This window comes from Rattus rattus, chromosome 4, assembly GCF_011064425.1.
Source record: "Rattus rattus isolate New Zealand chromosome 4, Rrattus_CSIRO_v1, whole genome shotgun sequence".
Taxonomy (NCBI): Eukaryota; Metazoa; Chordata; class Mammalia; order Rodentia; family Muridae; genus Rattus; species Rattus rattus.
In genome coordinates, this window is record NC_046157.1 from 87,209,568 (window position 1) to 87,237,244 (window position 27,677).

A 27,677-nucleotide genomic window follows, 5' to 3' on the forward strand; every position below is an offset into this window, starting at 1 on the left:
CTGTACAATAAGAACTCTTTGTATGTATTCCCTTACATTGTGACAGGTAAAATGCAGTACTGGCTGATACAGCCCAAAATCAACTGATTAACTCACCATTTCCTATCATGATTGCTCTAAGCAAAGTTTTATGGATCACTTTTAGGAACCTCTGGGCTTTACACTATTACTGTAGTTACTTTTGACAAGAAAGAGTTTGCCTATTTAATAGGATGTAGCGCTTTTGCTATAAATTATCCTTTCAATTGATAGTTTTTAGTTCTTAAAACTTGCCGGAAAATTCCTGAACTGGAAGTGACTTACAGGTGGAGACATGAAAACCCAGTCACTTTCCTGCCTTACAAAAAACAGCTAAGAAGGCCAAGCAACTTACTCAACTGTTCTCTGTCACACTGACAGACCAATTACAGCACACCAGTCCTTCAGCTCCAACGGCCCGAGTCCACAGCCCCGCCCGCCGCGTAGGACTAGGAATACGCAAGCGCCCTGCAAGTTGCGGGCGAACATCCGCGATCCGCTCCAAGCATCAAACGCTGTCCTATGGTCGAATGCAGGCAAGCACACTGGGATGCGCATGCGCTCTCCGCGCCACCCACTATACCCACCCTTCCCTAGTTGACTGACACCAGCTCGAAACTCAGGCATCACACTGCGCTTGCGGGAAAAGGAGGATGAGGGCGGGTCGCAGCTGTGGGCGGAGCCGGAGGCCGGGACCCAGCCGCGCAAGCGCGGTGATTTAGCCGGCAGGAAGCTGGGGAGCGCGGGGGTGGGGCTGACGCGCGTGGGCGGGGCTCGGGCCGCCGCGCTTTGTGCTGCGGCTGGCCGGCGGGGCAGGCCCCGGACCCGTGCGGTTCCTGGGCATGGTGAGCAAGGGGCTGCTGCGCCTTGTCTCTTCAGTCAACCGCAGGAAGATGAAGCTTCTGCTGGGCATCGCGCTGTTCGCCTACGCCGCCTGTGAGTGTGTGCATGGTGGGCGGGAGCCCATTCATTCCCGCGCGGCGGGTAGCGGACGCTGCGGCCGAGCGGCCGGCTGTTTAGGGCCGGGAACCGGTTCACCGCTTCCACGAGGCTGAACTTGTGCAGTGGAGCCTCTGGCCGCTTTACTTGCAGCCCGCTTCCGCGTAGGTCCGGCGTCAGACCCGTAGCCGGTGTTGGGGCCTTTGCCATGGGCGCGGTGGTCACGTTCCCCAAGCTGTAGACACTGCGGACTCGGCCAACCTCGCTGCGCCCGCCAGCTCTTACTGACCTGATCCTCTGTGCGGGGTTAGGGCGAACCTGGAGAGTGTGGCACGGGGACATCCATGGGGACGGTGCTGGTTCAGTAAGATAAAAATACTATAGCTATTGGCAGTGCCCCTGCTTCGACTGTTTGATCCGCAGGAAAATTACTCAGCAGCCGATTGTTGCCATTCTCCGTGGATGTCCTGTGTGGCGGTGCTCCGATGTCTAGGCGCACACTGCCCCCGCTCCCCGCACCGCCAGGTACTCCTCCAGCGTGTCGCGGAAGGAGGCACAGCTTAGGGGGCGGGCGGGGAGGGTGTCATTGGATCCTCAGCCTGGCTATCTGGAAGGGCCCTCAGCTTCTCAGAGAAGTCAAAGTCTAGTTTTGGGGGTTTTGTTTGTTTGTTGTTGTTTTTGAACTGTGCAACTGGGATATAACAGCTATTAATACTTTACCAAGTACCAAAATTGGGCTAAAAATAGCTCTCAGAGTGAACTCCTTCTGAATCCTGGCCACCCAGGCAAACATACTCAAATGAAAACTGGTAAGTGATTGAGTTTCCAGGGTCTGATTCCCAGGTGAGTAGGTACTTCCGGAAATTCAGTTCAACTGATGGGATGAAGGGGTTAGTAGGATGCAGTCTGCCTGCTGTAGATGAGCTGTTCCAGGAGGAGGGGGAGGGGGAGGAGGAGGAGCCAGGAAGCTATAGAAAGGCTTCTGGTTCCTAGGAGAAGTTTTAGATCTGGGTTGCTTGGTAGATCTGATTGGTTTCTGCTATGAAGGAAGAATTAGCCTCAAGTGTGATCTGTACTGAAAAAGATGATATTCAAGGAAAAAAAACCCTTACAGCTGAGTAATTATTACTGTTTTATTAGTAATGCCTAATAATGAAGTTTTAAGCCAGTCATTCATTTGACCAGCATGTTTCACTCAGTCTTCAACATTGTCAGTTGTTGACAGTAGCAGCAGGGCACAGCATGGAGTGCAGAAACATCAGGGTTTTGCCAGGACGGTACAGAACACAGACCCAGTAGTTCAGCACATGGAGTGTAGAAACATCAGGGTTTTGCCAGGATGGTACAAAACACGGACCCAGTAGTTCAGCACAGCACTTGCACCCCTGAGTGCATCAGAATCACCAGTGGGATTTTAAAGCACTTCGTTCTGTGTTCAGCAGGTCTGAGATGTGGCCTGGTAATTCCGTTTTCAATAGCTTGGTTTAGCGAGTAGTTTCTTGTTTGTTTGTCTTTTATTTTGTTTGTTTCACCCTGTAGTCTGGAGTGGCTTCAGAGTCTCAGAACCCAGAAGTCTTTCAGAGGGAGGCAGTGCTTTGAGAACCATTTGCTTGGAAACAGAAAGTCATGAATCCAGTATTCATGTAAAAAAGGTTAAGTTTACAAACTGATGTGATGGGAGGAGATGGGTTAGCAGTCAAGCATGTTGGATTCCCTGAGAAACCAGGATGTGAGCTGAGAATGAAGGATGTGTAGGGGTTAACAGGAAAGAATACTTTCCAGCTGGAGCAGCACTTGCACAGGTCCTTCTGCAGGGGAGATCAAATAGTAGTCTACTAATGCATGGGAGAGCATGTTCTGGGAGTGTGAGATCGCAGCACAGCAAGGCTACCCAGACAGGCAAGGACTAGAGCAGGGAGGTCTTGGTACAGCTCAGAGAATGGGTGTTGAGTATACTGTGAGGGCTTAAAGGCTGGTTGAAGATAATATTACTAATGAGTGGTAGCAATAAGTCTGGGTTGCTTTGCCAGGAAAATGTTACAGAGCTTCTGATTGGTCATAATAAGATTCTAAAACTGTAGTCTGGTGGCACCTGTGATTTCTTTTTAAACAAAATACCTTTTACTATTTGACAGTTTCACATGTAAACAGTGTTTCATATACACCCCTACCACCATTTCCTCTCCCCTAGATATCCCAAACTCCTTTCTTGTTGTTAGTAATGCACTGAGTGGTTACTGCTACCTGGTCAGTGTTGACCCATCTTGTTGGCTTGATCTTGAATAGGTAACTGCAGCTGCAGTGAGTTCATGGTTACAGTGGTTGTGATGTGTCCTAAAGACAGTGTTTCACAGCACTCCTCCCCATCTTTCAGCCCTTTGGTTTGTTCTTTCCTCCTGTTCTTTAAGATATTGCCTGATGTTGGGGGACGGAGCTGTGCACTTGAGGGACTAATTGTCCCCACTGTGGCCAGATCTCTTAACTGCAGAGAGAAGCTGCTCTGGCCAAGGGCAACACACTAACCTATGGGTCTGAGCATAGATATTTAGAAGCAGTTTGACAGCATGTCTTCCCAGCAGAACAGAACCACAGTATTAGGTTTGGCCCTGGAGCCTGCTTCTGAGCCTTGGCCTTTTAACCAGGTTTATAGCACTAGGTCTGAATCCTTTCCTGTGGGGCATGCTTGAAACCAATCCAGGGCAATTCATTGGGTTACCCCCTAAGTTTTGTGACCTTGTAACACTGTCACACCTTGCACAGAAGGTTGGTATTATAGCATGAAGGTTGCCTGCAAGGATACCATCTAGGTCATATCTCCCCCAGGAGCCTGTGCAACCCCTTTGCCACTATGCAATGTAATTAAAAGGGAGGATGATTTGACATCGTTTCCAGCTTGATTTCTCTGTCCTGTAGCCAAGTGTATCATCTTTGGCAGTGAGATTTTATCATCTAGTTCTGGTATGCCTAGGTTTTCTAATCTCTGTTTCTCTTTATTAATAATCCTACCTTTCTGTTATAACAGAACTTTGCTGTCACCTTCTACAATGCACAAATACTCCCAATTATAACACCTTTCCCTTTAGTCTGCTTTCTATATTTTTTTTCTCTTCCATCAGAGCTCAAGCTGTGCGAGCCCTCTTCTTTTTCCAGCACTGCTCTTGCTGTAGTAGACCTGCTGTACTTGCTCTCATACAACTTGTGTGCCAGGGTAGTCTGGGTCACCCTAGACTAACTTACCGTTGCACATGAATTCTTTTTCCTAGCCTTTGCCTCAGACCATGTAGCACTTCAGTGTGCATTAGGCAGTGCACATTGAAAGAGCCCAGTAACTCCCCAAGGGAATGAATTGAAATTCACTGCAACTTTCCATGTAGTTGGCACAGGTTCAAAATGCTTACCCATAGTGCTTTTGGTTCAAAATGCTTACCCATAGTGCTTTTGGTTTTTAGCCTGGATAGAACTGAGAAATACCTGATGAGTTTTTGCAAGGCTTATAGTCAGATAACCTCCGAGAGATGTCAACAATCAACAGCCTCCTCTGCTGCCATCCTCCCTGCACTTAGCAGTGGACACTGCTTCTGGCATAATTTCAATGGTTTCGGTCTTATTATACCTCCGAATTTTATGCTTCTTGATTTTTCCAAATTGAGCTGAAATTTATGACTTCATTCTTTGGAAAGTGATCGGGTGTTAGCTTTCTTTCTCCTTTACTATACACTTGTTGACCCTATCCCCACATCTGCATGGTATATTTGAGATCATGTGGCGTTTGCATGTGTGACTGCTGCTGGAGGAGAGCCATGTCCTGTGTGTGTGTTCTTGGCTATCTCTCCCACCTGCTTTTGAATGTGCCTTCTCTCTCTGTACTATGGCTGATTTTACTTTTTGTTCCCCAGTTGTTTTTGTCTAGATTTTAAGTATTAGGGCATCCTTGTGTTGTCACCTTCCAGAAGTGTGGCTAGGGTTAGGCTGCCAGCCTCAGAGTTCCCATCTGCCTGGCTCTGCCTCTGATCAGGGACTTTTGACACTTTATCCACAGTGCCTTTTTTGCCTTATATTTAGAGACTGAAGGTAGATTCCAGAAAAGCATTTTTTTTTTCAGAATCTGAAAGCATTTCCCATTCCTTCTCAGCTTCTAGTATTATTAGAGAATTGTGAAGCCAGTTCTTTTTTTTTTTTTTTCTCGGAGCTGAGTACCGAACCCAGGGCCTTGCACTTGCTAGGCAAGCGCTCTACCACTGAGCTAAATCCCCAACCCCATTGAAGCTAGTTCTAATGTTTCTGGAAAATGTCAGACTCTGCCTTGTGCCCCTGGTAGGCACTGTTTCCAGCCACTTTCCTCTTCTCTAGTAACACTTTTTTCTCCCTCTCTACTTGGTGTCCTTGAATAGTGGCCGTGTCCACAGCCTGCCAGGGACAGAGCAGACATGCTGATCCTCATCTTTGGGCCAATGTTCTGATAGGAAAGTAAGCTAAGTTGTTCTTATGGGCTTCTCTTCATCTGGTTTGGCAATGAGCCATGGTTAAGGTGATGGAGCAATTCAATTCCTCTCCATCTTGTCTTTGAGACTGGCCTCTCACTGGCCCTGGAGCTCACTGATGTGCTAGACTGACTGGCCAGCAAGTCCACACATCCTCCTGTTTCTCCTTCCCTAGCATTGGGATTATACAGACTTGCACTGCCATGCAAGCTCTTTTACTTAGTGTCTGGGAATCCAAATTCAAGCCCTCTGTGCTTGTGTGGCAAGCACTTTACTCACTGAGCCATCTCCTCAGCCTGTTTTTATTTGTTAAATATAGAATCTAGTAAGTATGTGTTGCATTTTGTTTGGTTGCTCTGTCTCAGATTTCTGGAATGATATTATACACACGTGCGTACACACACACACACACACACACACACACATTTCTCATGGTATTTGCCATTTCTGAAATTTAAAACCCACATCTGTTGTCCTATACAACACTCCAATTTTGGATTAATATGATTGTTTCATTGTTATTAAATTTGGCTGTGCATTATATTATGAACTGAGGATAAAGCTCAGTGGCATAGTGGTTATAGAGCACCAAAAACAGTTTTCCTAATTAATGCTAAATTAGGGGACAATTATGTTGAGTTGGTTCTTCTGTTGATGATCCAAACCTGATGGACCAGAAGGACTGGCTGTCACATTGCTTCACTTATAAGTGCATGTCCCAAACATAACTGTAGGGTGATTCTTGAAGCTGCAAGTATCTGGTTCTTCTGCCTGATCTAGTATTTATATGGGAGGTTTGCAGGTGGTAATTTTCTAATCTAGTTAATCCTTCTGCACTTACTGTTATCTTTCCAGAACAAACTTTGTGTCCTTCCCTTTTCTCTCACTCTATGGTTTAGTTTCCAGTAGGTAACTGCTGTTGCCAGAATTACTTGGCTTTAGAGCAAGAGAAGTGCATTCTGCCATCTTGTTCTCATGGCTGAGGGGAAAAAAAGATGTGCAAGGATTTATGGAGGCCACCCCTGTTTATTGATGTGTAGCAATCCTCTGAACAGTGCTATATTTTAATGGACCAGTATCCTAGCAGAGAGGCTAGGGTTCCAAATGCTGCTGTAGCTGATAGACTTCTGTACAGGCTTCCGCCCTTTGTGAGACGGGCCCTAACCTCAAGGACATATTTGCATTTTTTTTTAAATGCAAGTGTGAATATAGGAATCATGGTTTCCTTTTGTGGGCTTTTAGATTCATTGATTAAAAAAGAAGTTCGAGGACCATTTTATTAGAGAGAGGAAAACAACAAGGCAGGCAAGCTATAAATCCCCCATAGCAACTGGGAAGAGAGGGATAGAAAAGATGAAAAGAGGAAGTCATGAGAGTAGGTGGGCTCAGTGCTGAAGGGCTGTACATAACTGCACTGCAGTGGTGGGGTTTCTTTAGAGAAAGAGTTGCTTAGAATTTAGGCCAGTATCTAGAAATAGGGGGGAGAAATTACAGTTTATGAGTTAGACTGCAGAAAGCAGACAGGCTAAGTAATGAAGCAGCCTGAGGGAGAGTGAGGGGTCAGGGCCAGATTCTTCAGCCATAAGAAGGCCCAGAGTGTCCTGATCGGCAAGCTTAGGGTTTTGACCAGTATCCAGAAATCAGAGAAGGGAAACAGGTTACACTTGAGTTAGAACTCCAAGGAGCTGGCTTAGAGGACTTAGCAGTAAGGTTACATACACACCTGCATGGAGGGAAGGACTTTGGGATGTATGTATAAGTACATCCCATTGAAAGGTTAGTTATTGTTGCCAACTTTCATGAAGGGCGAAGGGGTGGTCTTCTGGGCAGGTGATTGACAGACCCACTTGAATTAACTCTTGAGAAAGCAAGCAACAATGTCTTTGTAATATATAATTTGGAGGAAATTTGGAAGGGCAAGTCTCTACCTAGAGCTAGAGATGGGGCTTAAACTTCTATTGGCTTCTGGGATTGTTATGCCAGTGCTACCTTTGGTGGTTTGAATGGGAATGGCTCCCATATCGATGGTGGAACTGTTTTGGGGAAGGTCTAGAAGGTGTAGCTTTATTGGAAGAGGTGTTAGACTAGTGGTGGGCTTTGAGGTTTCAGAAGCCCAAGCCATTTCCAGTCTCTTGCTCTCTCTTTCTACAACTTGTGGATCAGATGTAAATGCTCAACAGCTACTGCTTCAGTGACATGCTTGCCTGCCCACCACCATGCTCCCTACCATGACGTGTGGATTTATCCTTCAAAACTATAAGCTTACAATGAAATGATTCCTGTTTTAAGTTCCCTTGATCATTTTGTCTTTTACAGCAATAGAATAGTAACTAAGACACCGCCTAACACTATTCCTCACAGTTTTAATCTGCACTTTCCTTGTTGCAGATGTTTGAAAGCTGTTGATAGACCTTTTCTGTTGACTTTTTAATACACTTTCCTCTCATTTGTTGGAACTCTGTTGAGGTGTTAGCTTTCCTTTGTGTTGTAAATGACAGTGTCTCAAGCCTGGTCAGATAGAATGCAAGGATATATTTGGTTTTGTTCTGGGTTCTTGGCACAGTTGTCCTAAACCCGTGGAGTATTCTGAGTGACAAGAATATTTTCTGTTCCCTTTTAACATACTCAAGTATATGCCAGTGAGTTGGTTTAGTCTGGGACCCCAGTTTCCCCAGACAGGCGGTTCCTAAGAAAGACTGCTATTGAGTTAGAAGTGTCAGCCCCAGTCACTGGACACTGAGCTTGGTAGTGAGGTTTGAGTTTCCTGGTTGAGTTTGTGAAGCTGCTTAGAAGGCATCAGGGAGGGCATGGATGCTACCCAGTTCTTCTGACCTTGGCTTATGCTGCTGCTTCATTTGACTTTCTGGTTATATAATTTATAAACAAACTGGCAAACTATTAATTATAAACAGAGTGCTCTTAGAGTTCTATAGCTACTCTTACACTGAGGGAGGGGTCACAGGAGCTCATGGTTTGCAGTTGGTCAGCTGTACAGGAAGCCTTAGAGCACAGAAGGTTTTTCAGATGAGAACAGCTCCATAGCCTAAAGCCCTTTGCCTGTGAGGTAGCAGAATAAACTCTTTTGTTGGGAATCCAGGTTGGCAATTAGAGAGTTGGTGAGTGGTTTCCTGGAGTGGAAAAAGTCCACACATTTGATATCAGCTCTCCATTATCAACAGTTTCCTGTTTCTCATATCATTCTTTAGAACTTGCTCATGATGGAGTGCCAAGTGCCTCAGAGAAACAGGCCACCAGAAGAACAGTGCCTTCTCAGTACAAGGGCAGCGTTCAGCATTTGGATATTGGAGTTGAAGGTAAAGGAACCTGAGCAAGAGGTACAGGATGCAGGGCATGAGGAGTCTGAGTTCTGGGGTCCACAAAGGCAGTCCACAGAAGATCGGTGGGCTTGGTGAACGACCTCATATTGGCCTCTCCGTCTTGAATGTTCCCTCTTGTGGGTGCTGTCTGATATGGTAGACCTACTAGAGGGTTTCAGCCCTGACACTAGCTGTAGACTGACCATGGTCTGGAATTCAAATGAGAAAGTGGAGCCCTGGGAAGTGATTGGGTCATAGCATTAAATGTCTTATGGATATTAATTCCCATAGAGCTGGTTTGCAAGTCCACCATGTAACTACATGTTAGGAACATGCTACCCATGATCTATGAGCTCTCCTAAAACAAAAGCCTATTTATCCTCATGGTTCTTAGCCTCTGACCTGTATGAAACACAGTTAAGTTGTTTATAAGTCATGAAGTCTGTGGAACTTGGTCACAACTGCCTGAGCTGACTCACAAATACAGGAAAGTTTGTTGCGACATCAGAGGGCTCTCATGAATAAGCTTCTAGTTACTAAGACAAGTCACCAGATTCTCTGTGTGCACTGAACACACATTTACTCCACCTTTGCCTTTTAAAAATGTCTTTATATTCTGCAAATGTGATGGGTTTAAGAACACCTGAGAGAGTAGACTTGAGCTCGAAGGGAAGGAAGGAGCAGTCTTTAGGACTGTCTCTCTTTGAAAGTGATTCCATTTGTCCTTCAGGAAATTCTAACTTGGGACAAGCTTTGCTATTTTCCTTATAAAATGAAATGTCTATGCTCCATATTTTCCAGGGATAAATAGATACTTAAAACCTATTGTGCAGAAAGGCCAGAATGTATAAAGAACTAAAGGCTTTTATTGATGAGTAACATGGAAACAAAGGCACTGCTGGGATGGGTTTCATATGAAGGAACTTGCAGGGTAGAAGGGTAGTGAAGCTCTGCTCAGATTGACTTTCAGATATGTTGACCAGTTTTTTTCCTTCCTGGTTTAGCTATTTTGAGTTTCTTTGACCAAAATAAGTAAGTAAAGTAGAACAACGGAAAACACTTGGCCTCTTCAGTCTGTTTTTCAAAGGGGATCTAAACGTGCTAGAAAAGAAAAACAGTGTTGTCAGGGTGTTGAGATCTTGCAGTGGTATTTCTAGTATCTTTGAGAGTTTTTATATCATTTCCAGAAACTGAAAACAGAACATGACATAAATACTGAGAGTGCTGGATTCATTTATGCCTTTGTTTAATGAAGGGAGCAGGCAGCTAGGTTATGTCAGCAGCAGCAGCAGACATAGGTGTGGGGGTGGGTGGCTCAGCTCTAAACCTAGACCTGAGATGCCCATTGGAGCCAGTGATAGGCAGGCCTCGTGGGATGACCATGAACTAACTGTAAAGGGTCCTCTAAAGGAGACTCTGCCCAGTTAGGATCTCTTTCTCTTACTTTCCTTTGTGACTGTATAGTTTACTTCTAATTCTCTGTTCTCTTTACTCCAGCACACCTTCTTTACTTAACAAGCCACAGTGGCTGTCTCGGCTTCTTTTTTTATGAATGATGGTTTATTTGCCTTTTGGGACTTTGATCTTCTGCAGATAGAACTCCAGCTCCTTGCCTTGGAGCACATAGCTCTGCCACACTGTCCTGGTCTTGAGGCAACACAGGTGAGAAGCTTTGCCCTGCTGGAACTACTCCTGAAGACTGCTGATCTTGGCATTCTTTTTCCTTTCGTCATATTTCTTTTGAATTTTGTTCAATCATTTTTGTTTAAAATTTCTGTCTCCTCAGCAGTCAGCTTGGCCCCCTTCCTATGGCCCAGGGCAGTGCATAGTGGGAATGTACCACTGCCGGTATGGTGTGCTGTCAATAAGCACAGTGCACTTCACCAGGGTCTTGGTGCGGACGAACTCGTTACTGGATGGATTGTAGACAACATCAATGATCCTTGTTTTTTAAGTACAACACTCAGAGCCCCAGGAAAAGTTCCCCACATCCAATCTCATGGCACGGTACTTCTTATTGCCTCCTCGAACTCGGACTGTGTGTCTGTGTGTATGCGGCAAGAGCCAGTCTTCGTGTTGGTGAGCTGGCCATCCCAGCTCATACTTCCACTTCTTGTGGTAGGGTTTCCCTTAACCCCGGTCTTGAGGTGCTTGTGCCACTGTCCCAAGAGATACCCATTGCTCAGCGCTGGCTGGAGAGAGGAAGCCCAAAACTTTACAGACCGGTTTTTCCTCTGGTTCTTAATATGGTGCAGTACCCCCAAATCCCCCAGTGAGGCATTCTGTGCCCTCTTCAGCTCCCCCTACCCCACTGTGTTCTTTACCTCTATATCTGCAGCAGTAATGGGTTCCAGAAAAGGAGTGGTAGCCAAAGTGAGGCGTTGGATGGGGAATGTGCTCTATTTACAGATGGGGAAACTGAAGAATACAGCAGTTATATCTTTTTCTCTATCTAGATTGGCAGTGACTCTGTTGTATCAGGTAAGGACCAAAAAATTCCTATGACATTTTTTAGCCTTTAGGTAGGTTTATTTTAAAATGATGATAAAATATCCTGTATAACAAAAATTTACCACTTTAGCTATGTTTTTATGTGTTGGGATCTGGTCCAGCCTGTGTTTTAACTATTTCTAAATATATGGTTCAGCAATGCTATGTATTTTCACATGATTTTATATCCAGCCCCCAGGACATTTTCATGTACCCTAACTGGTGCTGCAAACCTGTTTAATAGCTCCCCAGCCCTCTCTCCAGCATCAGGAAGTTGTGCTTTGTATCACGTGAATATGATTATAAAAAGACCTTCCTTTTCATGTATTCACACACTGTGTATGTGAGTGTGTACGTGTGTTTCCCTGGCTTATTTACTTATGTTCATCCACACTGCAGCATTAGAATCCCCTTCAGTCTAAGTGCTATTCTACTGTGTTTACTCATCACTTTCTGTTTACTCACGTATCAGAGCATAAATACTCAGCTTGTTCCCACCTTCATACTGTTGACAATGATGCTGCATGGGCATACTTGCTTTCAATTATTTTTTAATTAATTCTTTGAGAATTTCATAATGCATGCAGTGTATTTGATCATACTTTCCTCCTACTCCTCCATGTAATTTTTTCTTTTAATACAATTTTATTTATATTGGTGATTGTGTACACAAACTAGTATGAGCGCGAAGGTCAGAAGCTAACTTTTGGGGAGTAGTCTACTCTCTAGCTTGTCTTAAAGTTCTCTTGTTGTTTCTGTTGCTGTATTGTGTACTTCAGGCTAGCTGTTCCTTGAGCTTTGTCAAGTCTTCTGCACAGTGCTGGGATTATAGCTGTGTGCCACCTTACCAGCCTTTTTAAAGTGGGTTCCAGGAAATGCTTGTGTGTGCTTTTATGTTGAGGTAAAAATTAAAAAGGAGACATTTTCTATCAGTTCCTGCCAGCCAGATCTGCTCACTCTGGCTGCACGTAGTCTGCAGACTGCCCTCCGCCGGCTGTGTCCCTTTTGGCCTCTCCCTCTCCTGGGTGGTAGTTATCCCCTCTCTCACTCCTCTTCCCCCTCCCTCCTTCCTAGACTTTCCCCTCCTACCCTTCTTTCTCTTCCAGTGATAGGCTATGCCTTCTCCCGGACCACCTTGCTGCATAATGACATCATCCTACACTTTTACCCCCTAAGTTCCAGTTCTTTTAGCTCTATACTCAGAATTAGAATAGGTAGGTTATACTGTGTTCTGAATTTGTAAAGAACCATCCATTTTTTCCACAGCAGCTGTATCTGTTCTTCCCACCACTAAGATAGAGACCCAACCCCTAGCTCATTCTTTTGTTATGGCAGCCATCCCAATGGTCCTGAGGCAGCTCTAATGGGATGCAGACAGTGCAGGAGGGAGCAGAGGGTACAGTCAGCTATATATATTTGTGGATACCTTATTAGAGATCAAACCAACCATGACTGAAGATAGTAAAAAACGGTACTGAACATACACATATTTTTCTTCTGATCAGTCCCCAAACAAAAGGCATAAATATAATAATTAGTATTCACATTGTGATAGAGATGATTTAAAGTGTATGTTAGGTTATATACAAATATACAGGGAGGGGGACTTGAGCATTTGTGAATTTTCCATTCCTGAGAGGAGTCCTGGAACCTTGGCACCATGGAGACCAGAGAGAACTGGATTTGGTTAGATTGAATTTGAAGGTATTTTCTTTTCCACCTGCTCTTTTCTTCTAGAGGGTGACCCAGCAGCCTCCTCTCTTCCTTTACTGGACTTTTGATATGCACACTGTGTTGGTCCTAGATGGGCTATTGTCAGTTTGTATAGATTAGATTCTCCATAGATTCTGTCCCTGAGTTTGGATAACGGGAAACACATTCTTTTAGCCAAACAATAATGATCTGTTTGGCCACTATGCACTGTGTCTGCAGGGTCCTCAGTTATTATGAGCATGGTGGAAATGAACCTGCTTCTTAGAGAGATAAATTAAATCTACTATATATTCTTGCCCTGCTGTACACATGTATCCTGCTGTGTTCTACCTTTGCTGTCTCCTCCAGAGACCTCCACTTCATTCCTACCGCCTTTGTTCTGCCCCATGACTTCAGAGTCTTCCACCTGGAGCCTGCTGCTCCCAATACTCCTGTCCCTCTCCCTCCGTCCTCTTTATTCCTTACTCCTGGTCTCACCCCCTTCTCTTGCAACATTCCTATCTCCATGCATACTTGACTCTGCCACCCTACCCCATGACTTAGTAGTGACTGTCAGGGCACATTGTTAGCTTGATCTCCAGGAATAACTGTGTCACATAGGGTCTGTCCATATTGATGACCACCCCTGTGGAAAATGAGCCTAGAGTTCCTCCTTGGTTAGGGGACAGCCCATTGAGGATCCTAGTGGTGAAATGAGGAAAAGGTACAAATTGTGCCCCTGGGTACTTGTTTTAGAGGTGGTCATCCTAGACCCCCTTCCCCACATTCTGGCCCTCTTTGCCCCTATAAATTCAAAATGAAAGGCTGATTTAACCATTCAAAAATGTAAGGCTTTATTCAGAATTTCTATAAATCTACAAACAGAAAAAGGAGCACTCAGTGTGTGAAAAGTGGAGCAGGTCACAACGCTTGTAATTTACATGTAGAGAAATGCTTTTCCATCCTGAAGAGGCCCAGTTCAATTGTGCATCTAGACAGGTCTCTATTTTGGCCCTCAAAAATAAGTTTTATAATTTCTTTCCTATAGATATCTGCTTTTTTCCCCCGTTTTTTTATTCTCCCAGTGAATCTCTTTGCTTTCCCTCTAAAGATCCAGTAGCAATTCTGATACACCTTCAACAGCAAGCATTAGTCAAGGCCTATAACATTAAAAAAAAGTTCTCTTCTGCGCTCATTCTTGATATATTTATATTTGCCTATGCTGTTCTTAAATAACATGTTCACGTTAGTCAGAGTGTTCTGGGTCTGTTTGGGTGGCAGGGCTCCTTTAGCTGAATTTATTTTTCCTCACCACTAGTGCTTCCACCCCCAATCCCTACTTTCTTTGTCTCTGTATTTTACAGCTGATCTTTGAAGCCCTGTCTGTACTGGTGGTGATGCAGGTGAGGCTGTACCACACTGGTACTGCCTTCCACTTCAGACGCTGTAGTTTGTACCTTAGTATGATGAAGCCCAGTTCACTTGAGCTTCAAGGGCACCAGAGAAATGGGGAGAACAATGCTTTAGTAACTTCTCCCATAGACCTGGACTGATGCTGGGGGACTCGGGGAGAGAAGAATTTTTTTTCCTTTCTTGTTCTCTTTTTAACAATTCCAGTTTCATAAGAAAATCTAAGGAGATAATATTCCTTTAGTAGCATCAGGAGAGGTGTATTTCCATTCTTTGAGAGAAAATATTGCCTCATGTCCTAGGGTCATCCTACAACTGACCGGCAAAAGCCAGAGAAACAGTATAGTTGCATTTCCTAAATCACCCAGATCTGTGTTGGTATTTGAGGCACCTGGGATAAGATGAAGGAGAGTTTATATTCCTTATCACTTGATACATGTCTCTTGATACTTCAAAAAAAACTATTTGTTGTGTGTTTTAAACTGAGTCTCACCATGTAGCCCAGAAACTTGCTATATAGCATGGCTGGCTACAAATTCATGATCCTCTTGTCTTAGTCTCCTAAGGAAATAATTTTAGGTATGAACCACCAGACCTGGCTCTTCAAAGTAGTTTTGCTTTTTGGAGATGAAAAATTGTTAAATGTATTTCTTTCTGTTTCTTCCTACTGTCTTCACCAAATCTGATGATGTTTTCTAAATTTTCGGGTGTAAAGACTTGGGATGTGTATGTGTTAAGAGGAGATTCGACAGACTGGAATATTGAGTATAACACAGGATGGAAATGTACTCAAGACCCATGTGTGCCCTGCTGCAGATGGTAGGAGTGGCACTTTGTGGCAGAGATTTGCAGACAGAATGAAGCTTGGTTCCAGATCTAAGAATTAGTCACATAACTGTTATCAAGGCTCATTTCTAACAAGCTTTTTCTTTATAGGCCTGTTACTGCTGAGCTCAAAGTTAAGTTGGATAGTCTAGGATCTAGGCTCTTAGGATTAAGAGCAGTTGGATAGAAAGGTTTTGGGTCTTTGGAAATTTTACATTACTTCTGTGATTTAGCTTTAGTTCACAATGTCAATATTTAAGTAACCCAGGACACTTGAACAGTGTGTTCCCCTTCTAGCCAACCCAGTTGCCCTCCCTGTAGGCATCTGCATAAGCCACCCAGGTGGCCTTCTTTATATTCTGTATCTCCAAACAACCTTTGAGCACTTTCAATGTGCTGATGGCCGTTAGACCATGCAGAGCACATCCCATTCATCTGATGGTTGTGCAGAACTCAGATAGATGCACAGCCTACTGTATCCTCATTTATACAGAAAGAAGCCTTTGCATAAGTGGGGCATCACTGCTCTCGAAAACTCCAGGCATCCAGGATTAGCAGTGGAACTGTAGCCTTAAGCCTGTCTCAGGGGTTACAAGGTCTGCTGTTTTAAAGTGATTGTTACCATCTGTACTAATTAGGGTTCTTTAAAAGTATAGTGCCCCTACCCCCACTATAATTATAAAAAGAATGTATTAGATCAGTTTACTCAATTAATACTCTGGAAATAGTAGCAACAGCTGCATCACACCAGAGAGGACCAAGAACCTGGTATTTGCTTAGTTCCCGAGGCTGCTGCCTCAGCAGTCTCAGTCTGATGCCAAAGAATCCTGGAGGATTCCTGGAGAGTCACTGGTCCTCAGCCCACATTGGCAGGTTGGGCATGCTTATTCTAATACCTGAAGGAAATCAGCAGCATTACAAAGTAAATTCATTGAGTAGCAAGAGGCAAGGCCAATTGAGCAAAAGGCAAATGAGTATTTGGTGTGTGAGCCCCTGAGATAAAGGCCAGAGAAGGTGGTAGAGCTCAGAGTTACAGATGCTCAGGAATAGGGGACATGGGAGTGGTGGGGTTCACTGTGTGGTAAGAAATCTCCCATATAGTCTAGAATGTTTGAACACTTCATCTTCATTAGGAGGTGCTGCTTGGGAAATTTAGGTGGTATAACCTTGTTAGAAGTGTGTCACTGGAAAGTCACGTGGTAGTTGAGGTTTGCTTTTCCTGCTTGGTGTGTATAGTAAAGGATGTTTGCTCTCAGTATTCTGTTTCTGATAACATGCCTGTTCCTTCTCCACCTAATGGACTCTTATCCTTCTGGACCTGTAATCCCAAATAAGCCTTTAGTTCTATAAGTTGGCATAGTGCTTTGTCATAGCAACAGAAAAGTAATCTGAGTTTGGAGGGAACATTGGACTGCAGTGGTCATGCAGGACTTGGCTGTGCTGAGTGTAGGGCAATGGTTTCATATAATCAGCAGCCTTAGATCATGTACAGTCTAGTAGCAGGAATGGTGCTGAGCAAGCTTGCCTTAGCATCTTTCTGCTTTCCATTAGAAAGATCACTCTGTGTTGAGATACGGACCATTTAAGGATGTGCAAGTATTACGGAAGAAATCAGAAGGTACTCTCGGTTAGGGAGGCTGCTATTACAATGATAGTTAAATTACAGCATGAGTTTTGAAGGGAAATTCAAACAATAGCAGTAGGAGTTCATGACGTAAGCCTAAGGGGTATGAGCCACTGATAATGATTTTGTAACTGGGATTTGGGACTTATCTATCAGCAGAGGCTGACTATAGGTTGGGACTTATAGGGCCAGGCTAGAGACACAAGGAAGTCTAATTAGTCTTTTGTTGTGCAGGAGACACAGAATGTAACAGTCATAGCTTTCATTCACCATTGTTGTTAGTACCTATTTGCACGCACACACAGACCTGCTCTGTGAGGATAGAGGAGGCTGCAGTTAGAGTGTAGGCAGCCCTATTCGGTGAGGTTCCTGTTGCCTGGCCTTTAGCACCTCAACTTTGCCTGTAGTAGGAAGTAGAAAAGGGAAGCTAATGTATTTCTGCATATCTCCTTCCCCGTTTCAGTTTGAAGAATGAAAACCAGCATCTTGAACCTTTTGACTAGTTAGACCAGAGGTGCACTGTTGCTTTTACTTGCTGGATGTTCTCTTGTGCTGGGAGAAAGGAGGATTTTAATTGGGCCAGCAGAGCTCATCCAGGGTTTTTGTCACATGTTTACCACCATACGCAGTCTTTGCCTTGTTGAGGTTTTGAAGCTATGCAAGGCCCGTTTTCACAGGGAGCACCTGATGTTTCATGGTGCTGGGGAGTAATGCAGTTAGATTGTCAGCAACTTCATTCACTGGGGGGTCGAGATTTCCTCAAGTCTATGTCTTGTTCCCTCCTGTGCCTAAAGACAGTTTGCCTGTATGAATCGGTTGCTTTTGATAAGGGAGGTGGGCTGGTTGTAATGCAGCTCATACTGTTTCAGTGCTGGAAATGATGTCTGAACATCTGTGGGCTTAAAAGGGTGTTGGATCCAGCTCTACTCTAATTCAGGCTGTTTCACCACTTTTACTACCGTTATATTGTATCATGGCCTTTGTGGGTTGGGAATTCATGTCTGGAGCTTTGGTCCGATTAAATCAGACAGCCAATGAGAAAAGACTCACCAGCACATGGCTTCTTGGCTAACTCTGGAATGACACACTCAGCACTGGCTGTCAGCGTGTCCGCACACAGACACACACATAGACACATAGACACTCTCTCTCTCTCTCTCTCTCTCTCTCTCTCTCTCTCTCTCTCTCTCTTTCTCTCTCCCCCCCTCTCTCTCTTCCCCTCTCCCCTCTCTCTCCCCCCACTCTCCCCCTCTCTCTCTCCCCTCTCTCGCCCTCGCCCTGTCCAGCCTTCTTCCATGATGACCCGGCCCTCAAACTGACTGTCCTAGCAGGTGAGGAAGCACTAGGTTGGCTGTGCCCAGCTTCAGAAGTCACTTCTGTTCTCCTTGTAGTCAAAGCACATAAAGCCCATGGAGCTCAGAGATGGGACACAGAGCTACAGACTGTTGGGACAAGTATTTTAAATGCAGCCTTGGAGTCTCCATGATGGCCTGAATGAGAATGGCTCCATAGATTCATATATTTGAATACTTAGTCCCCAGTTAGTTGAACTGTTTGTGAAGGATTAGGAGATGTGACCTTGTTGTAGATTTGTCACAAGGGTGGGCTTTTGAGGTTTTTTGTTTTGGTTTGATTTTTTGTTGTTATTGTTGTTGTTTTTTGTTTTTGAGCTGAAAATGTAACAAAATTTAATTTCACTATTAACAACTCTTTAAGAAATAATTTCAGAGCTAATCTCATCTCACCAATAAGAAGAAAATGGCAAGATGCCCACTCTTTTAACTTTTACTTAACACAGTACTAGTCATAGCCAGAACAACTAAGTAACAAAAAGAAAAGGCACTCAAAATGGAAAAGAAGTTTAAAATAACTTTGCAGACAGTATAATCTTACATATAAGTCCCCAAAACTCCACCAAAAACATTAAAATGAACATAAAAATCCAGTTACTTCACCACATAAAATCAAAATATAACAGTCAGCAGTCTTTCTAAATATTGATTCATCCTATTCATGAAAACAATATATCTGGATTTTCCTCATTTATTTGCACCTTTTATTATTTCATCCTTGTTTTATAGTTTTCAAATGTAAATCTTCTTAATTTTATGTTTTACTTTTTTTAGATAAATGAGATTACTTTCTCAGTTTTGTTTGTGGGGCTTTGAGGTTTTAAGAGCTCACGTTATTCCCAGTTAGTATTTTTCTCACTCTGCTTAGGGATCAGGTACAAGTTCCTCACCACTGCTTCAGCACCATGCCTGCCTGCTGCCTTTCTCCCTGCCAGGATGCTCTGTAGACGCACCCTCTAAAACTATAAGCTCTCTCCCTCCTCCCCTCCATGAAATGCTTTCTGAAAGTTGCTGTGATGGTTTGAATAAGAACAGACCCCATAGGCTCCTATATTGGAATGTTTAGTTACCAGGGAGCAGAAGTCTTTGAAAGGATGCGAAGAAGTAGGAAGGTGTGGCCTTGTTAGAAGTGTGTCACTCAGGAAGGGCTTCGATGAAGAAGAGGAGGATAAGCAAAGCCCATTCTTTGTCCTTCACTCTGCTTGAAGATCAAAATGGAACTCAGCTACTGCTACAGCACCATGGTCCCCACTGTGATAATAAACCACTGAGGCTAAACAGGCCCCCAGTTATGTGCTTCCTTCTATAAAGGTCGTGTTAGTCATGGCGTCTCTTCACAGCAATAGAACAGGTACTGAGACCGTCCCTTTGTATAAAAACACAGTGACACCGTAGAGCTTTTCCAGAAGCACTGGGTCAGGTGAGACATTTGGTTCACTGAACTCAGAAGGACTAGAGGCAGGCACTAAGCTATGCAGACAGAGCAGAATGAGTGCAGCAGTATTGTTCTGGAGCTTCCTCTGCCAGCTATACTTGGAATGAGTTTAGGGTACCCTCTGTTTGTACAATTTCTGTTCTGAATATTTTCTAAATTAAACTGATGATTACAATAGCTGCTCATCTTCCTGAACTGCTGAGTGTCCTCCATAAGGGAGTAGGCTTACTGCCCACCTGGAACTTCCTTTAGGGTAATGACACGCTGAAACACTTGTCATATGGCATCAGGGGTGGGGATCAGCTTCAAGGACAGTTTTGAAATGAGCATAGTGCCATTCTTCCCTGCAGATAGTTTTTAAGTGAATATAAATAAGGTCTGTGTGGTAGCTTATACCAATAATTTCAACACTCAAAGAGTTTGAAGTAGGCAGATTACCACAGGTTCTAGTTGTCTTAGGCTACTAATAAGACCCAGTTTTAAAAACAAACCATTCAGGTAGAGAGTGGTAGTGCACACCTTTAATCCAGAAGCAAGTGGATCTGTGATTCCAGGACCAGCAGGTGCTATATAGCAAGTTACAGGCCAGTCAAGTCTGCATAATGAGGCTGAATGAAAAATAATAACAGAAGTTTTAGAAATGCTTTAATCAGTATATCTTATTTTAAATTTTCAGATTTCTTACTTTCTTCACCCTTTAGTGTGCAAGTTCAGTTTTTCCCCCTACTACTTCCCTCCTCTTCTGCTTGGGAAGTTTTGGTGTTTGTTTGTTTGTTTGTTTGTTTGTTTGTTTGTTTGTTTTGGGGGGCTGGTCAGCTACATTCTTGACAATGAGGTTTATTGGGAAAGATGCTTTGGATACTGATAACTAGTCAGTATCCAGTGACAACAAAAAGATACCTGGACCCATTGGAAACTAATCTTTAGGTCTTCCAATTTCATACAGAACCCAGCCATGTCAGCAAGGAGATCTGTACTCACTGTGTGTAAATTACCAATACCTGAACAGGAAATAATGTTAGGACTCCACATTCACAGCAAAGGTGTCTATGAAGTAGTCCTCTGCATGGCCTAGTACTGGTTCAATATCTCTTCTGTAAAATAACTGGGGCCAGACCTGTTTCATATTTTCAGAGGTTTTTTTGTTTGTTTGTTTGCTTGTTTTTGTTTTGGGGTTTTTTTTTGTTTTTTTTTGAAAGAAGAGTATTTGCATGTCCTTGAGTTATCTTAGGAAGGGAACTGACTATAAACACAGGATTCATTTGTTTCTTATATGTGCAGTCTGAAGATAATTTTATACAATATTCTAAATAAATTTCAGCATGAACTAAATTTCATGTATGAAATTTCCTTATTGTAGTAACATCATGCCAAGGTTCAATGTTTTGCATTTGGGCACATGTCAGATTCCAGCTTTTTTTTTTTTCTTTTTTCTTTTTTTTCGGAGCTGGGGACCGAACCCAGGGCCTTGCGCTTGCTAAGCAAGCGCTCTACCACTGAGCTAAATCCCCAACCCCTAGATTCCAGATTTTGAATTAGGGGTTTTCCAGATTTTTATGTGTCTAGATCATGTATGGTAAGATGTCGTTGTTGGGTCAGGACTAATTCTGTGCAGTTATTAGAGGCAACTGTGCTTAGGCACCTGGTTGATAGCCTGCCTGTCAAGTGCCTGTGACCAGAGAAGATGAGAGCTGAAGTCAGTTGGTAAAGGCTGAGGGCTGGGTGAATACAGCCCAGTGGGCTTCTTTGGGTTCTGTCTGCATCAACACCATGCATAGGGAGAGCTCGAATAAAACTCTGGGTCTTCAAGGTGTGCAATTCTTTTACATTTCCTTCCTGCCTGCCTTTCTTCCTTCTGCCCGCCCTTTCTCCCTTTCTTTTTTAAAGGAATGAATCTTTCTTAAAACAGAATGTTGAGGACAAAATGTTTTTCATTCAAAGCACATCCTTGAATTCCAAATGCCAGAGCTACAAGAATACGTGGAAATCTTATTTTCTTCTTTTTATAGTCGATTTTTCTGAAAACAGACTATATCTTTTATTGTCTTTGTAAACACTGATTTTTTTTTTTAGTGAACTTTGAATAGCATTTAAAAGTTAAAATTTGATCAGTTGGAATCACAGAGTATTGTAGATTTAAACACTGATATATATTTTTTTTCTCCTTTCTCTTGCAGCTGTTTGGGGCAACTTTGTTAACATGAGGTAATTGTTTTTAATTGGGCATTATGGTTGGGTTTCATAGACTCAGTTGGACTGTGGGTTAATTGAGTATATTTTCGGTGAAGCTGTTGTGCTATTTACACATCTGGGTGTTTCATGTAATGTCTTCTGTGGGTGTTCTCAAGGCATACAACTGACTTTAGAGTCTATCTCGGCAAGTTCAGATGGAAACGATGGTCACTTAGTGTTGCCTGCCTCCATCCTCCTCCTCCCGTAGATGTACACAGTTGACACTCGCTTTTACTACTCACACGTAAAGTGCATTCTAGGTGACTTGAGTGACAACATAGGGCCTTTTGCACAGTTCTTCTAGAAGGATAATGTCTTAGAGAAATCATGGTTGCTTTTTTGCCTAAGGGAGCCAGTTACAAGTTGAGTCTTCCCTATCTCCAAAATGCTTGGTTTAGATTAAAGTTTACTTGTTTATTTTCTTTTTCATATTTTGGAATATTTTTGCATGTAAAATGAAATTGTGTGGGCTAGAACCCATGTTTAAACACAGGTTTCACATGTGTTTCTTACACGTAAATAGCCTGAAAGTGACTTTATAGATACTTTTGGTAAGCCTGTGTTTTGATCTGGACTTTTCACTTGATGTGAGCTGTGGAACTGTCTTATTGGTGCTTATTGTGTATCAGATTTCAGAGCATTTTGGGATGTTTGGATTTTCAGATTCAGGAATGCTTGGTTTATACTAGATGTGGTTGTCTAGACATCCTTTCTTTCTGGGGTTAAAGCTTGTGGTACCCTCTAAGTTGAGTGACCATGGTTTTTTTTGTTTCAGTTTTACTTATTTTTTGGGCATAATATTACAATGAAGTACAGGCTACTTTTGAACTTACAGTGTAGCCCAGGTTGACTCAAGTCCATGATCCTCTGGGCTTAGCTTCCTAAGCATCAGGGTTAGAGCCATTCATTACTGAATTGGCTTTAACTTTTTAAAAAAATAAGCAGGGGGTATACTTGCAAATATCCAAGTTCCAAGTAGGAATTCTTGTGTACCAAATTAAAAAATAACATTTAAAACATCAGGTGAGGGGTTGGGGATTTAGCTCAGCGGTAGAGCGCTTGCCTAGCGAGCACAAGGCCCTGGGTTCAGTCCCCAGCTCCGAAAAAAAAGAAAAAAGAAAAAAAAATCAGGTGAATAAGCATTCGTTGTGCAAGCAGATTTGCTATAATAGAACAGTTTTCTGTTTAAAGAAACATTTGTGTCACCTTGTTATCTCCTAGTATCAGATATGGAACAGTAGCTGTTTGTGATGGGAGGTTGGCTTTGAAATCTTCAAGCTTCTCACTAGAAACAAGCTAACTTCCCCAGCCCCCAGCAGCCTCTTCTTATGGAATTGGGTTTGTAAGACGGGTGAGGCTCTGTTCATCTGATTCCCACTGCCAGTGTGTGTCCGCTAAGAAAGATAGCTGTGTGTGGAGAGGCGAAGTGCTCAGGTCTCATTGAGAGGTACTCTGTTTTCACTTGGAATAACTCCATTTTGTGTTAAATCCCTGAGAAAGACCAGTAGACAAACACAGGCTCCTATAGACACTCTACATCCTGCATCATAAAATTTCTTGTGGGGTGTAACATGGGTGAGATTATTTAGTTTAATAGAAACAATCTGTTGGATAAAACCACTTGTTCACAGATCGGAGGAGATCCCTTCACACTGTTACTGGTGACCAGTACTTGAACAAGGCAGAGGGTCTGTAAGTAGGATTTGTTTTGGGCTAACATATCGAAGGCACAAAGTCTTTCAACTGATTTCAGTTCTCTAGCTTTCTGCTCAACAGGTCTATCCAGGAAAATGGTGAACTAAAGATTGAAAGCAAGATTGAAGAGGTTAGTCTACTCTCTGCTTTGCTTCTATTTCATTTGTGTGTCTGTCCATTTCCTTTCCTCCGTGATTCTGTTCAGTGCTTCTGAAACTCAAACATCATTCAGTTCTGTAAGGAGACTTTCCGTTTGTCAGTCTCCAGACCATCTGCCCTATTCAAATCTGTTTTGCTCATGCCACCTGACCCTCCATTGTTAAGCTAGGACAAAAGTAGTGGAAGACCTGTTTGCTTTAAAATTGATTTTGTTCTTGTTCCAGATTATTGAACCATTAAGAGAGAAAATCAGAGATTTGGAAAAAAGGTATGCACCCTTTTTTTTGGTTTTACCTTTAAAAAAAATGTCTTAGATGTATGCCAGGAAATATTGGTGTTTAGAATGTTCTTCTCAGTTGAATTCATTATATAGGAAAGTTACATACGAACTTAGAGGGCATAAAAAATTCTCAAAAGGGATCTTTTCCTTCTGTAAGAAGCTAAGTTCTTAAACCTTGAATGTAGTGGTAGTTGTTTAGAGACAAGGTCTGTTTTCGTTGCTCAGATTCTCATTGTGTCCTTATTGACCTGGAGTTCTCAGTTCTCCTACCTTAGTCTGAATTACAAACATTATCATTAAGAACTATTTTCTATGAAAGCAATGGATTTCCTTTAGGAAAACAAAAGGGAGATTTTGTTTGTTTGCTACTTGTTTGAAGTTAATTTTTACTCTGATTTTGCTGAAGTCTAATGAGATCCCAAGTTTTAAAAAAAAAAAAAATCCTTCTACACTTAGGCCTAGGACATACTTCAGTGGAAAGTGCTTACCCTGTAAGAATGAGGGCTGGAGTTAGGAACCCCCAAACCCACATGAAAATCCTATAGAGGTGCAGCTCCTGCAGTGCTGGTGAGACAGTTGATTCTCCTGCCCAGTGCTTTGTTTTCCTCATGATTAGCCACCCCCTATACACACACCTTCTTGTCCCTACCCCACACTCTTTTTTGTTGTTGTTGTTGTTGTTAATTTTTGGTAAGACACTGACTCCAGTTAGTGATTCTTGCCGGGATGATGTTGACTGATCTTGTTGGCCTTATCTTGTGCAACTAACCATAGCTGCTGTGAGTTCATGGTGCAGTGGTCATGCTGTGTCCACCCAGCAGCACTCCACATCCTCCTCTGGCTCCTAGAGTCTTTCTCCTACATGTACAGTTCTGTGAGCCTCGGGGTGGGGGCATGGATTTGACACTTAAGGTTGAGTACCAAACAATCCATTGTTCTCAGCACTTGGACAGCTCATAAGTCTGTACATTAACTATTGCCAACTTGGAACAGAGGTGACTCTGGCCAAGGTTAAGATAAGCTCTAATCTAAGGCATTTAGAAAAAGGAAGAGTATATTTGAGCTTATGGGTCCCAGGGCTGAATCCATGATGGCAATAAGTGATAGACATAGCATTGAGAACTGAAGCTGAGAACTTAGATCTCAAACCTCAACTAGGAAACAGAAAGGAAGAGAGAAAGGGAGGGAAGGAGGGAGGCCATACCACCTAAACCTCCACAAACAGCACCAACAACTGGGAACCAAGAATTAACATGCAGGACATTTCTCCTTCAAAGCATCCACTCCTTCAAAGTAGTCCACTCCTTGGCCTCCATAAAGCAAATGCATTTTGTCAAGCTTTAAAGGTCCCTTTAGTCTTTTACAGTTACAACACTGTTAAAAGGGCCATAATCTCTTATGAGATTCCATGTAGTATCTTAATCGCAACCTCCTGTAAAATCAAAAAATAAGTTGTATACCCTTAACATATAGTGACACAAAAGATACATTACTCTTTTAAAATAGAAAAATGGGGGCATAGTGAGGAAACACTGGAGTAAGCAAGACTTAAAACCATCGAGCAAACTCCATATCCTGTAGTTCATGTCTGAATTTTGGAACTTTAATTTTAAAGGGTTTAGATGACTCTACTCCTCCAAATTTGTTATCTTTCTTGGGCTCCTTCAACTTTTCTGTATACCACATCCCTTGGCAGGAACCATGGCCCTGGCATCTCCCATGTCTTGTGGCTTCCAACACAGCCTAAGTTTTACTTTATAACTTCACAAAGTAACTTCTCAGGGCCTTCACATAGGGACTTCCCTGGCACATGCTGACTGGCAGTTGGAGGCTCTGAGACTGCAGTGGATGATTCTGTAACCCCCTCACTCCTAACATCCTTGTGCCTCTAAAGACAGCACAGTATGGAAACATTGTCAAGTTTAGCTGCCCTCAGGTGGACCCCAGCCCCAGAACCACATCAACGTCAGTTTTGATTGAAGTTGCCTTTCAGAAGCAGAAACAGCCTTATGCTTTTTGTTCTTTTGAAGTTGGAGGCTTGGCTGGGTGGCCTCTCACCCTGAGTACACCCTTCCCGTTCACTGTTCCAATTCAGATCAACCTTCTCCATTGCGGGGTTAGACTTTTTAATGACTGCAGCCTCTCTTCTGCCAAGTTTTGTCTATACCATTTTAAGGTTTTCAGTGTCCCTTTGCTCGGAAAACTAAACATTTTGTATTTTTGCTGCCCTGTTTGCTCTTTTTTATTGTAGACCCATATAAGACTGACTGCTAATAACCATACTGCAGGATCTATGATAGGGCTGTCTGGAAATCTCCTTTGCTAGTGAAATAAGCCCTTCGCTTTTACGTTTACCATGGTCAGATTCTTAGGACAAGGACAGAAAGCTGTCACATTCTTTGCCACAATATCACAAAACAGTCTTTAACCCAGTTGCTAATATTGTTCTTCTCTGAAGCCTCTGGAACTAGGCCTCTGCTGTCTGTCTGACTCTCAGCAGTACTGTCTTCCAGGTGCCTATTATAATGGCCTAGGGTTTCTTTTTGTGTAGGGTGAGTAACAGATCTAGTTTCATTCTTCTGCATGTAGAAAGTCTATTTGTTGAAGATGCTTTTTTTCTTTGGTATGCAATTTTTGGCACCTTTGTTAAAAATCAGGTGGCTGTACTTTGGCCTTGTATCAAAGTCCTTGGCTCTTTGACCTTTGTAGCTGTTTTTGTGCCAGTACCATGCTGTTTTTACTACTATGGCTCTGTAGTTAACTTAAAATCAGGAACAGTGATACCCCCATAGTACTCTTTGCTCAGGATTTCTTTGGCTATCTGGGTCTTTGCTTCTATATGAATTTTAAGACCCCATCCCCACTCCTCAAAGCTGCAAAGAACATCATTAAAATTTGGGTATGGATTGCATTGAATTTATAGATTGGTTTGGGTAGAGTAGCTATGTTCACAGTATTAAGTTTGTCAGTTCATATGTATGGGAAGTCCACCCTTTAGTGGCTTTCTCATTTTCTTCAGCATCTTAAAGTTTATGTCACTGAGGTTTTCTCACATCCCTGGTTAGCTTTATTCCAAGATCTTTTGGGTTCTTTCTCAGTGTATTTGTCAATGATATATAGGAATGCTACTGAGTTTTTGATTGATTTTGTATCCTGCCTTTGCTTGAAAGTGTTTATCAGGTCTAAGAGTTTTCTAGTGGAGTCTCTAGGGTCTTTAGATATATCTTACGGTGATATCATCTACCAGCCATGATACTTTGGCCTCTTTCTTTCCTTGTTTGCCTTTTCCCTTCTCCTCCTGCCTTTCTACTCTAGCTAAGATTTCCAGTGCTATGCGTTTCACCTTCAGTCTTGACTATGTTGAAATGTTTTCCTTCTATTCTGAGTGTCTTCAGGACTTTTGACATGAAAGGATGTTGGATAAGCGTCAGAAGACTTTTTTTGCATTTATGATCATGTGATCTCTGTCCTCGAGTCCATTTATGTAGTTTACATTTTTTATTGTGTATTGATTACATTGATATGTGTATTGACCCTTCCCTGAATCTCTGAAATAAGCCTGACTTGACTATGGTGAGTGATCTTTTTGATGTGTTCTTGAATTCCATTTGTATCTTAAGGAGTTGTTATCTTGTCCTCCCTCCAAGAGTGGAGTGGGCAGACTAGAAGGGGTTGGCAAACGAGGAGAGTTTTACTTTGCAGATAGGAGTACCAATTATAAAGAAAAG

The 27,677-nt window shown here is 42.9% G+C and overlaps 1 protein-coding gene and 1 pseudogene across 6 annotated transcripts in view; one reads left to right on the plus strand and one right to left on the minus strand.

The window, feature by feature from the left end:
- The first annotated feature begins 782 nt into the window (after positions 1-782).
- The window catches only part of Uxs1 (UDP-glucuronate decarboxylase 1), a 73,083-nt gene continuing 46,188 nt past the window's right edge, over positions 783-27,677 (plus strand). The window contains exons 1-5 of one of the 6 annotated variants that reach the window (XM_032900713.1): positions 865-954; positions 8,645-8,752; positions 21,761-21,788; positions 23,577-23,640; positions 23,894-23,937. In XM_032900713.1, the coding sequence (XP_032756604.1) occupies positions 21,784-21,788; positions 23,577-23,640; positions 23,894-23,937 (113 nt within the window). In that variant the 5' untranslated portion in view covers positions 865-954; positions 8,645-8,752; positions 21,761-21,783. Of the gene's footprint in view, positions 955-1,402; positions 1,483-8,644; positions 8,753-21,760; positions 21,789-23,576; positions 23,641-23,893; positions 23,938-27,677 lie in introns of those variants that run through there. The other 5 variants (XM_032900708.1, XM_032900709.1, XM_032900711.1 and 2 more) reach the window with 5 other exon arrangements.
- Positions 10,316-11,777, minus strand: LOC116897728 (annotated as a pseudogene).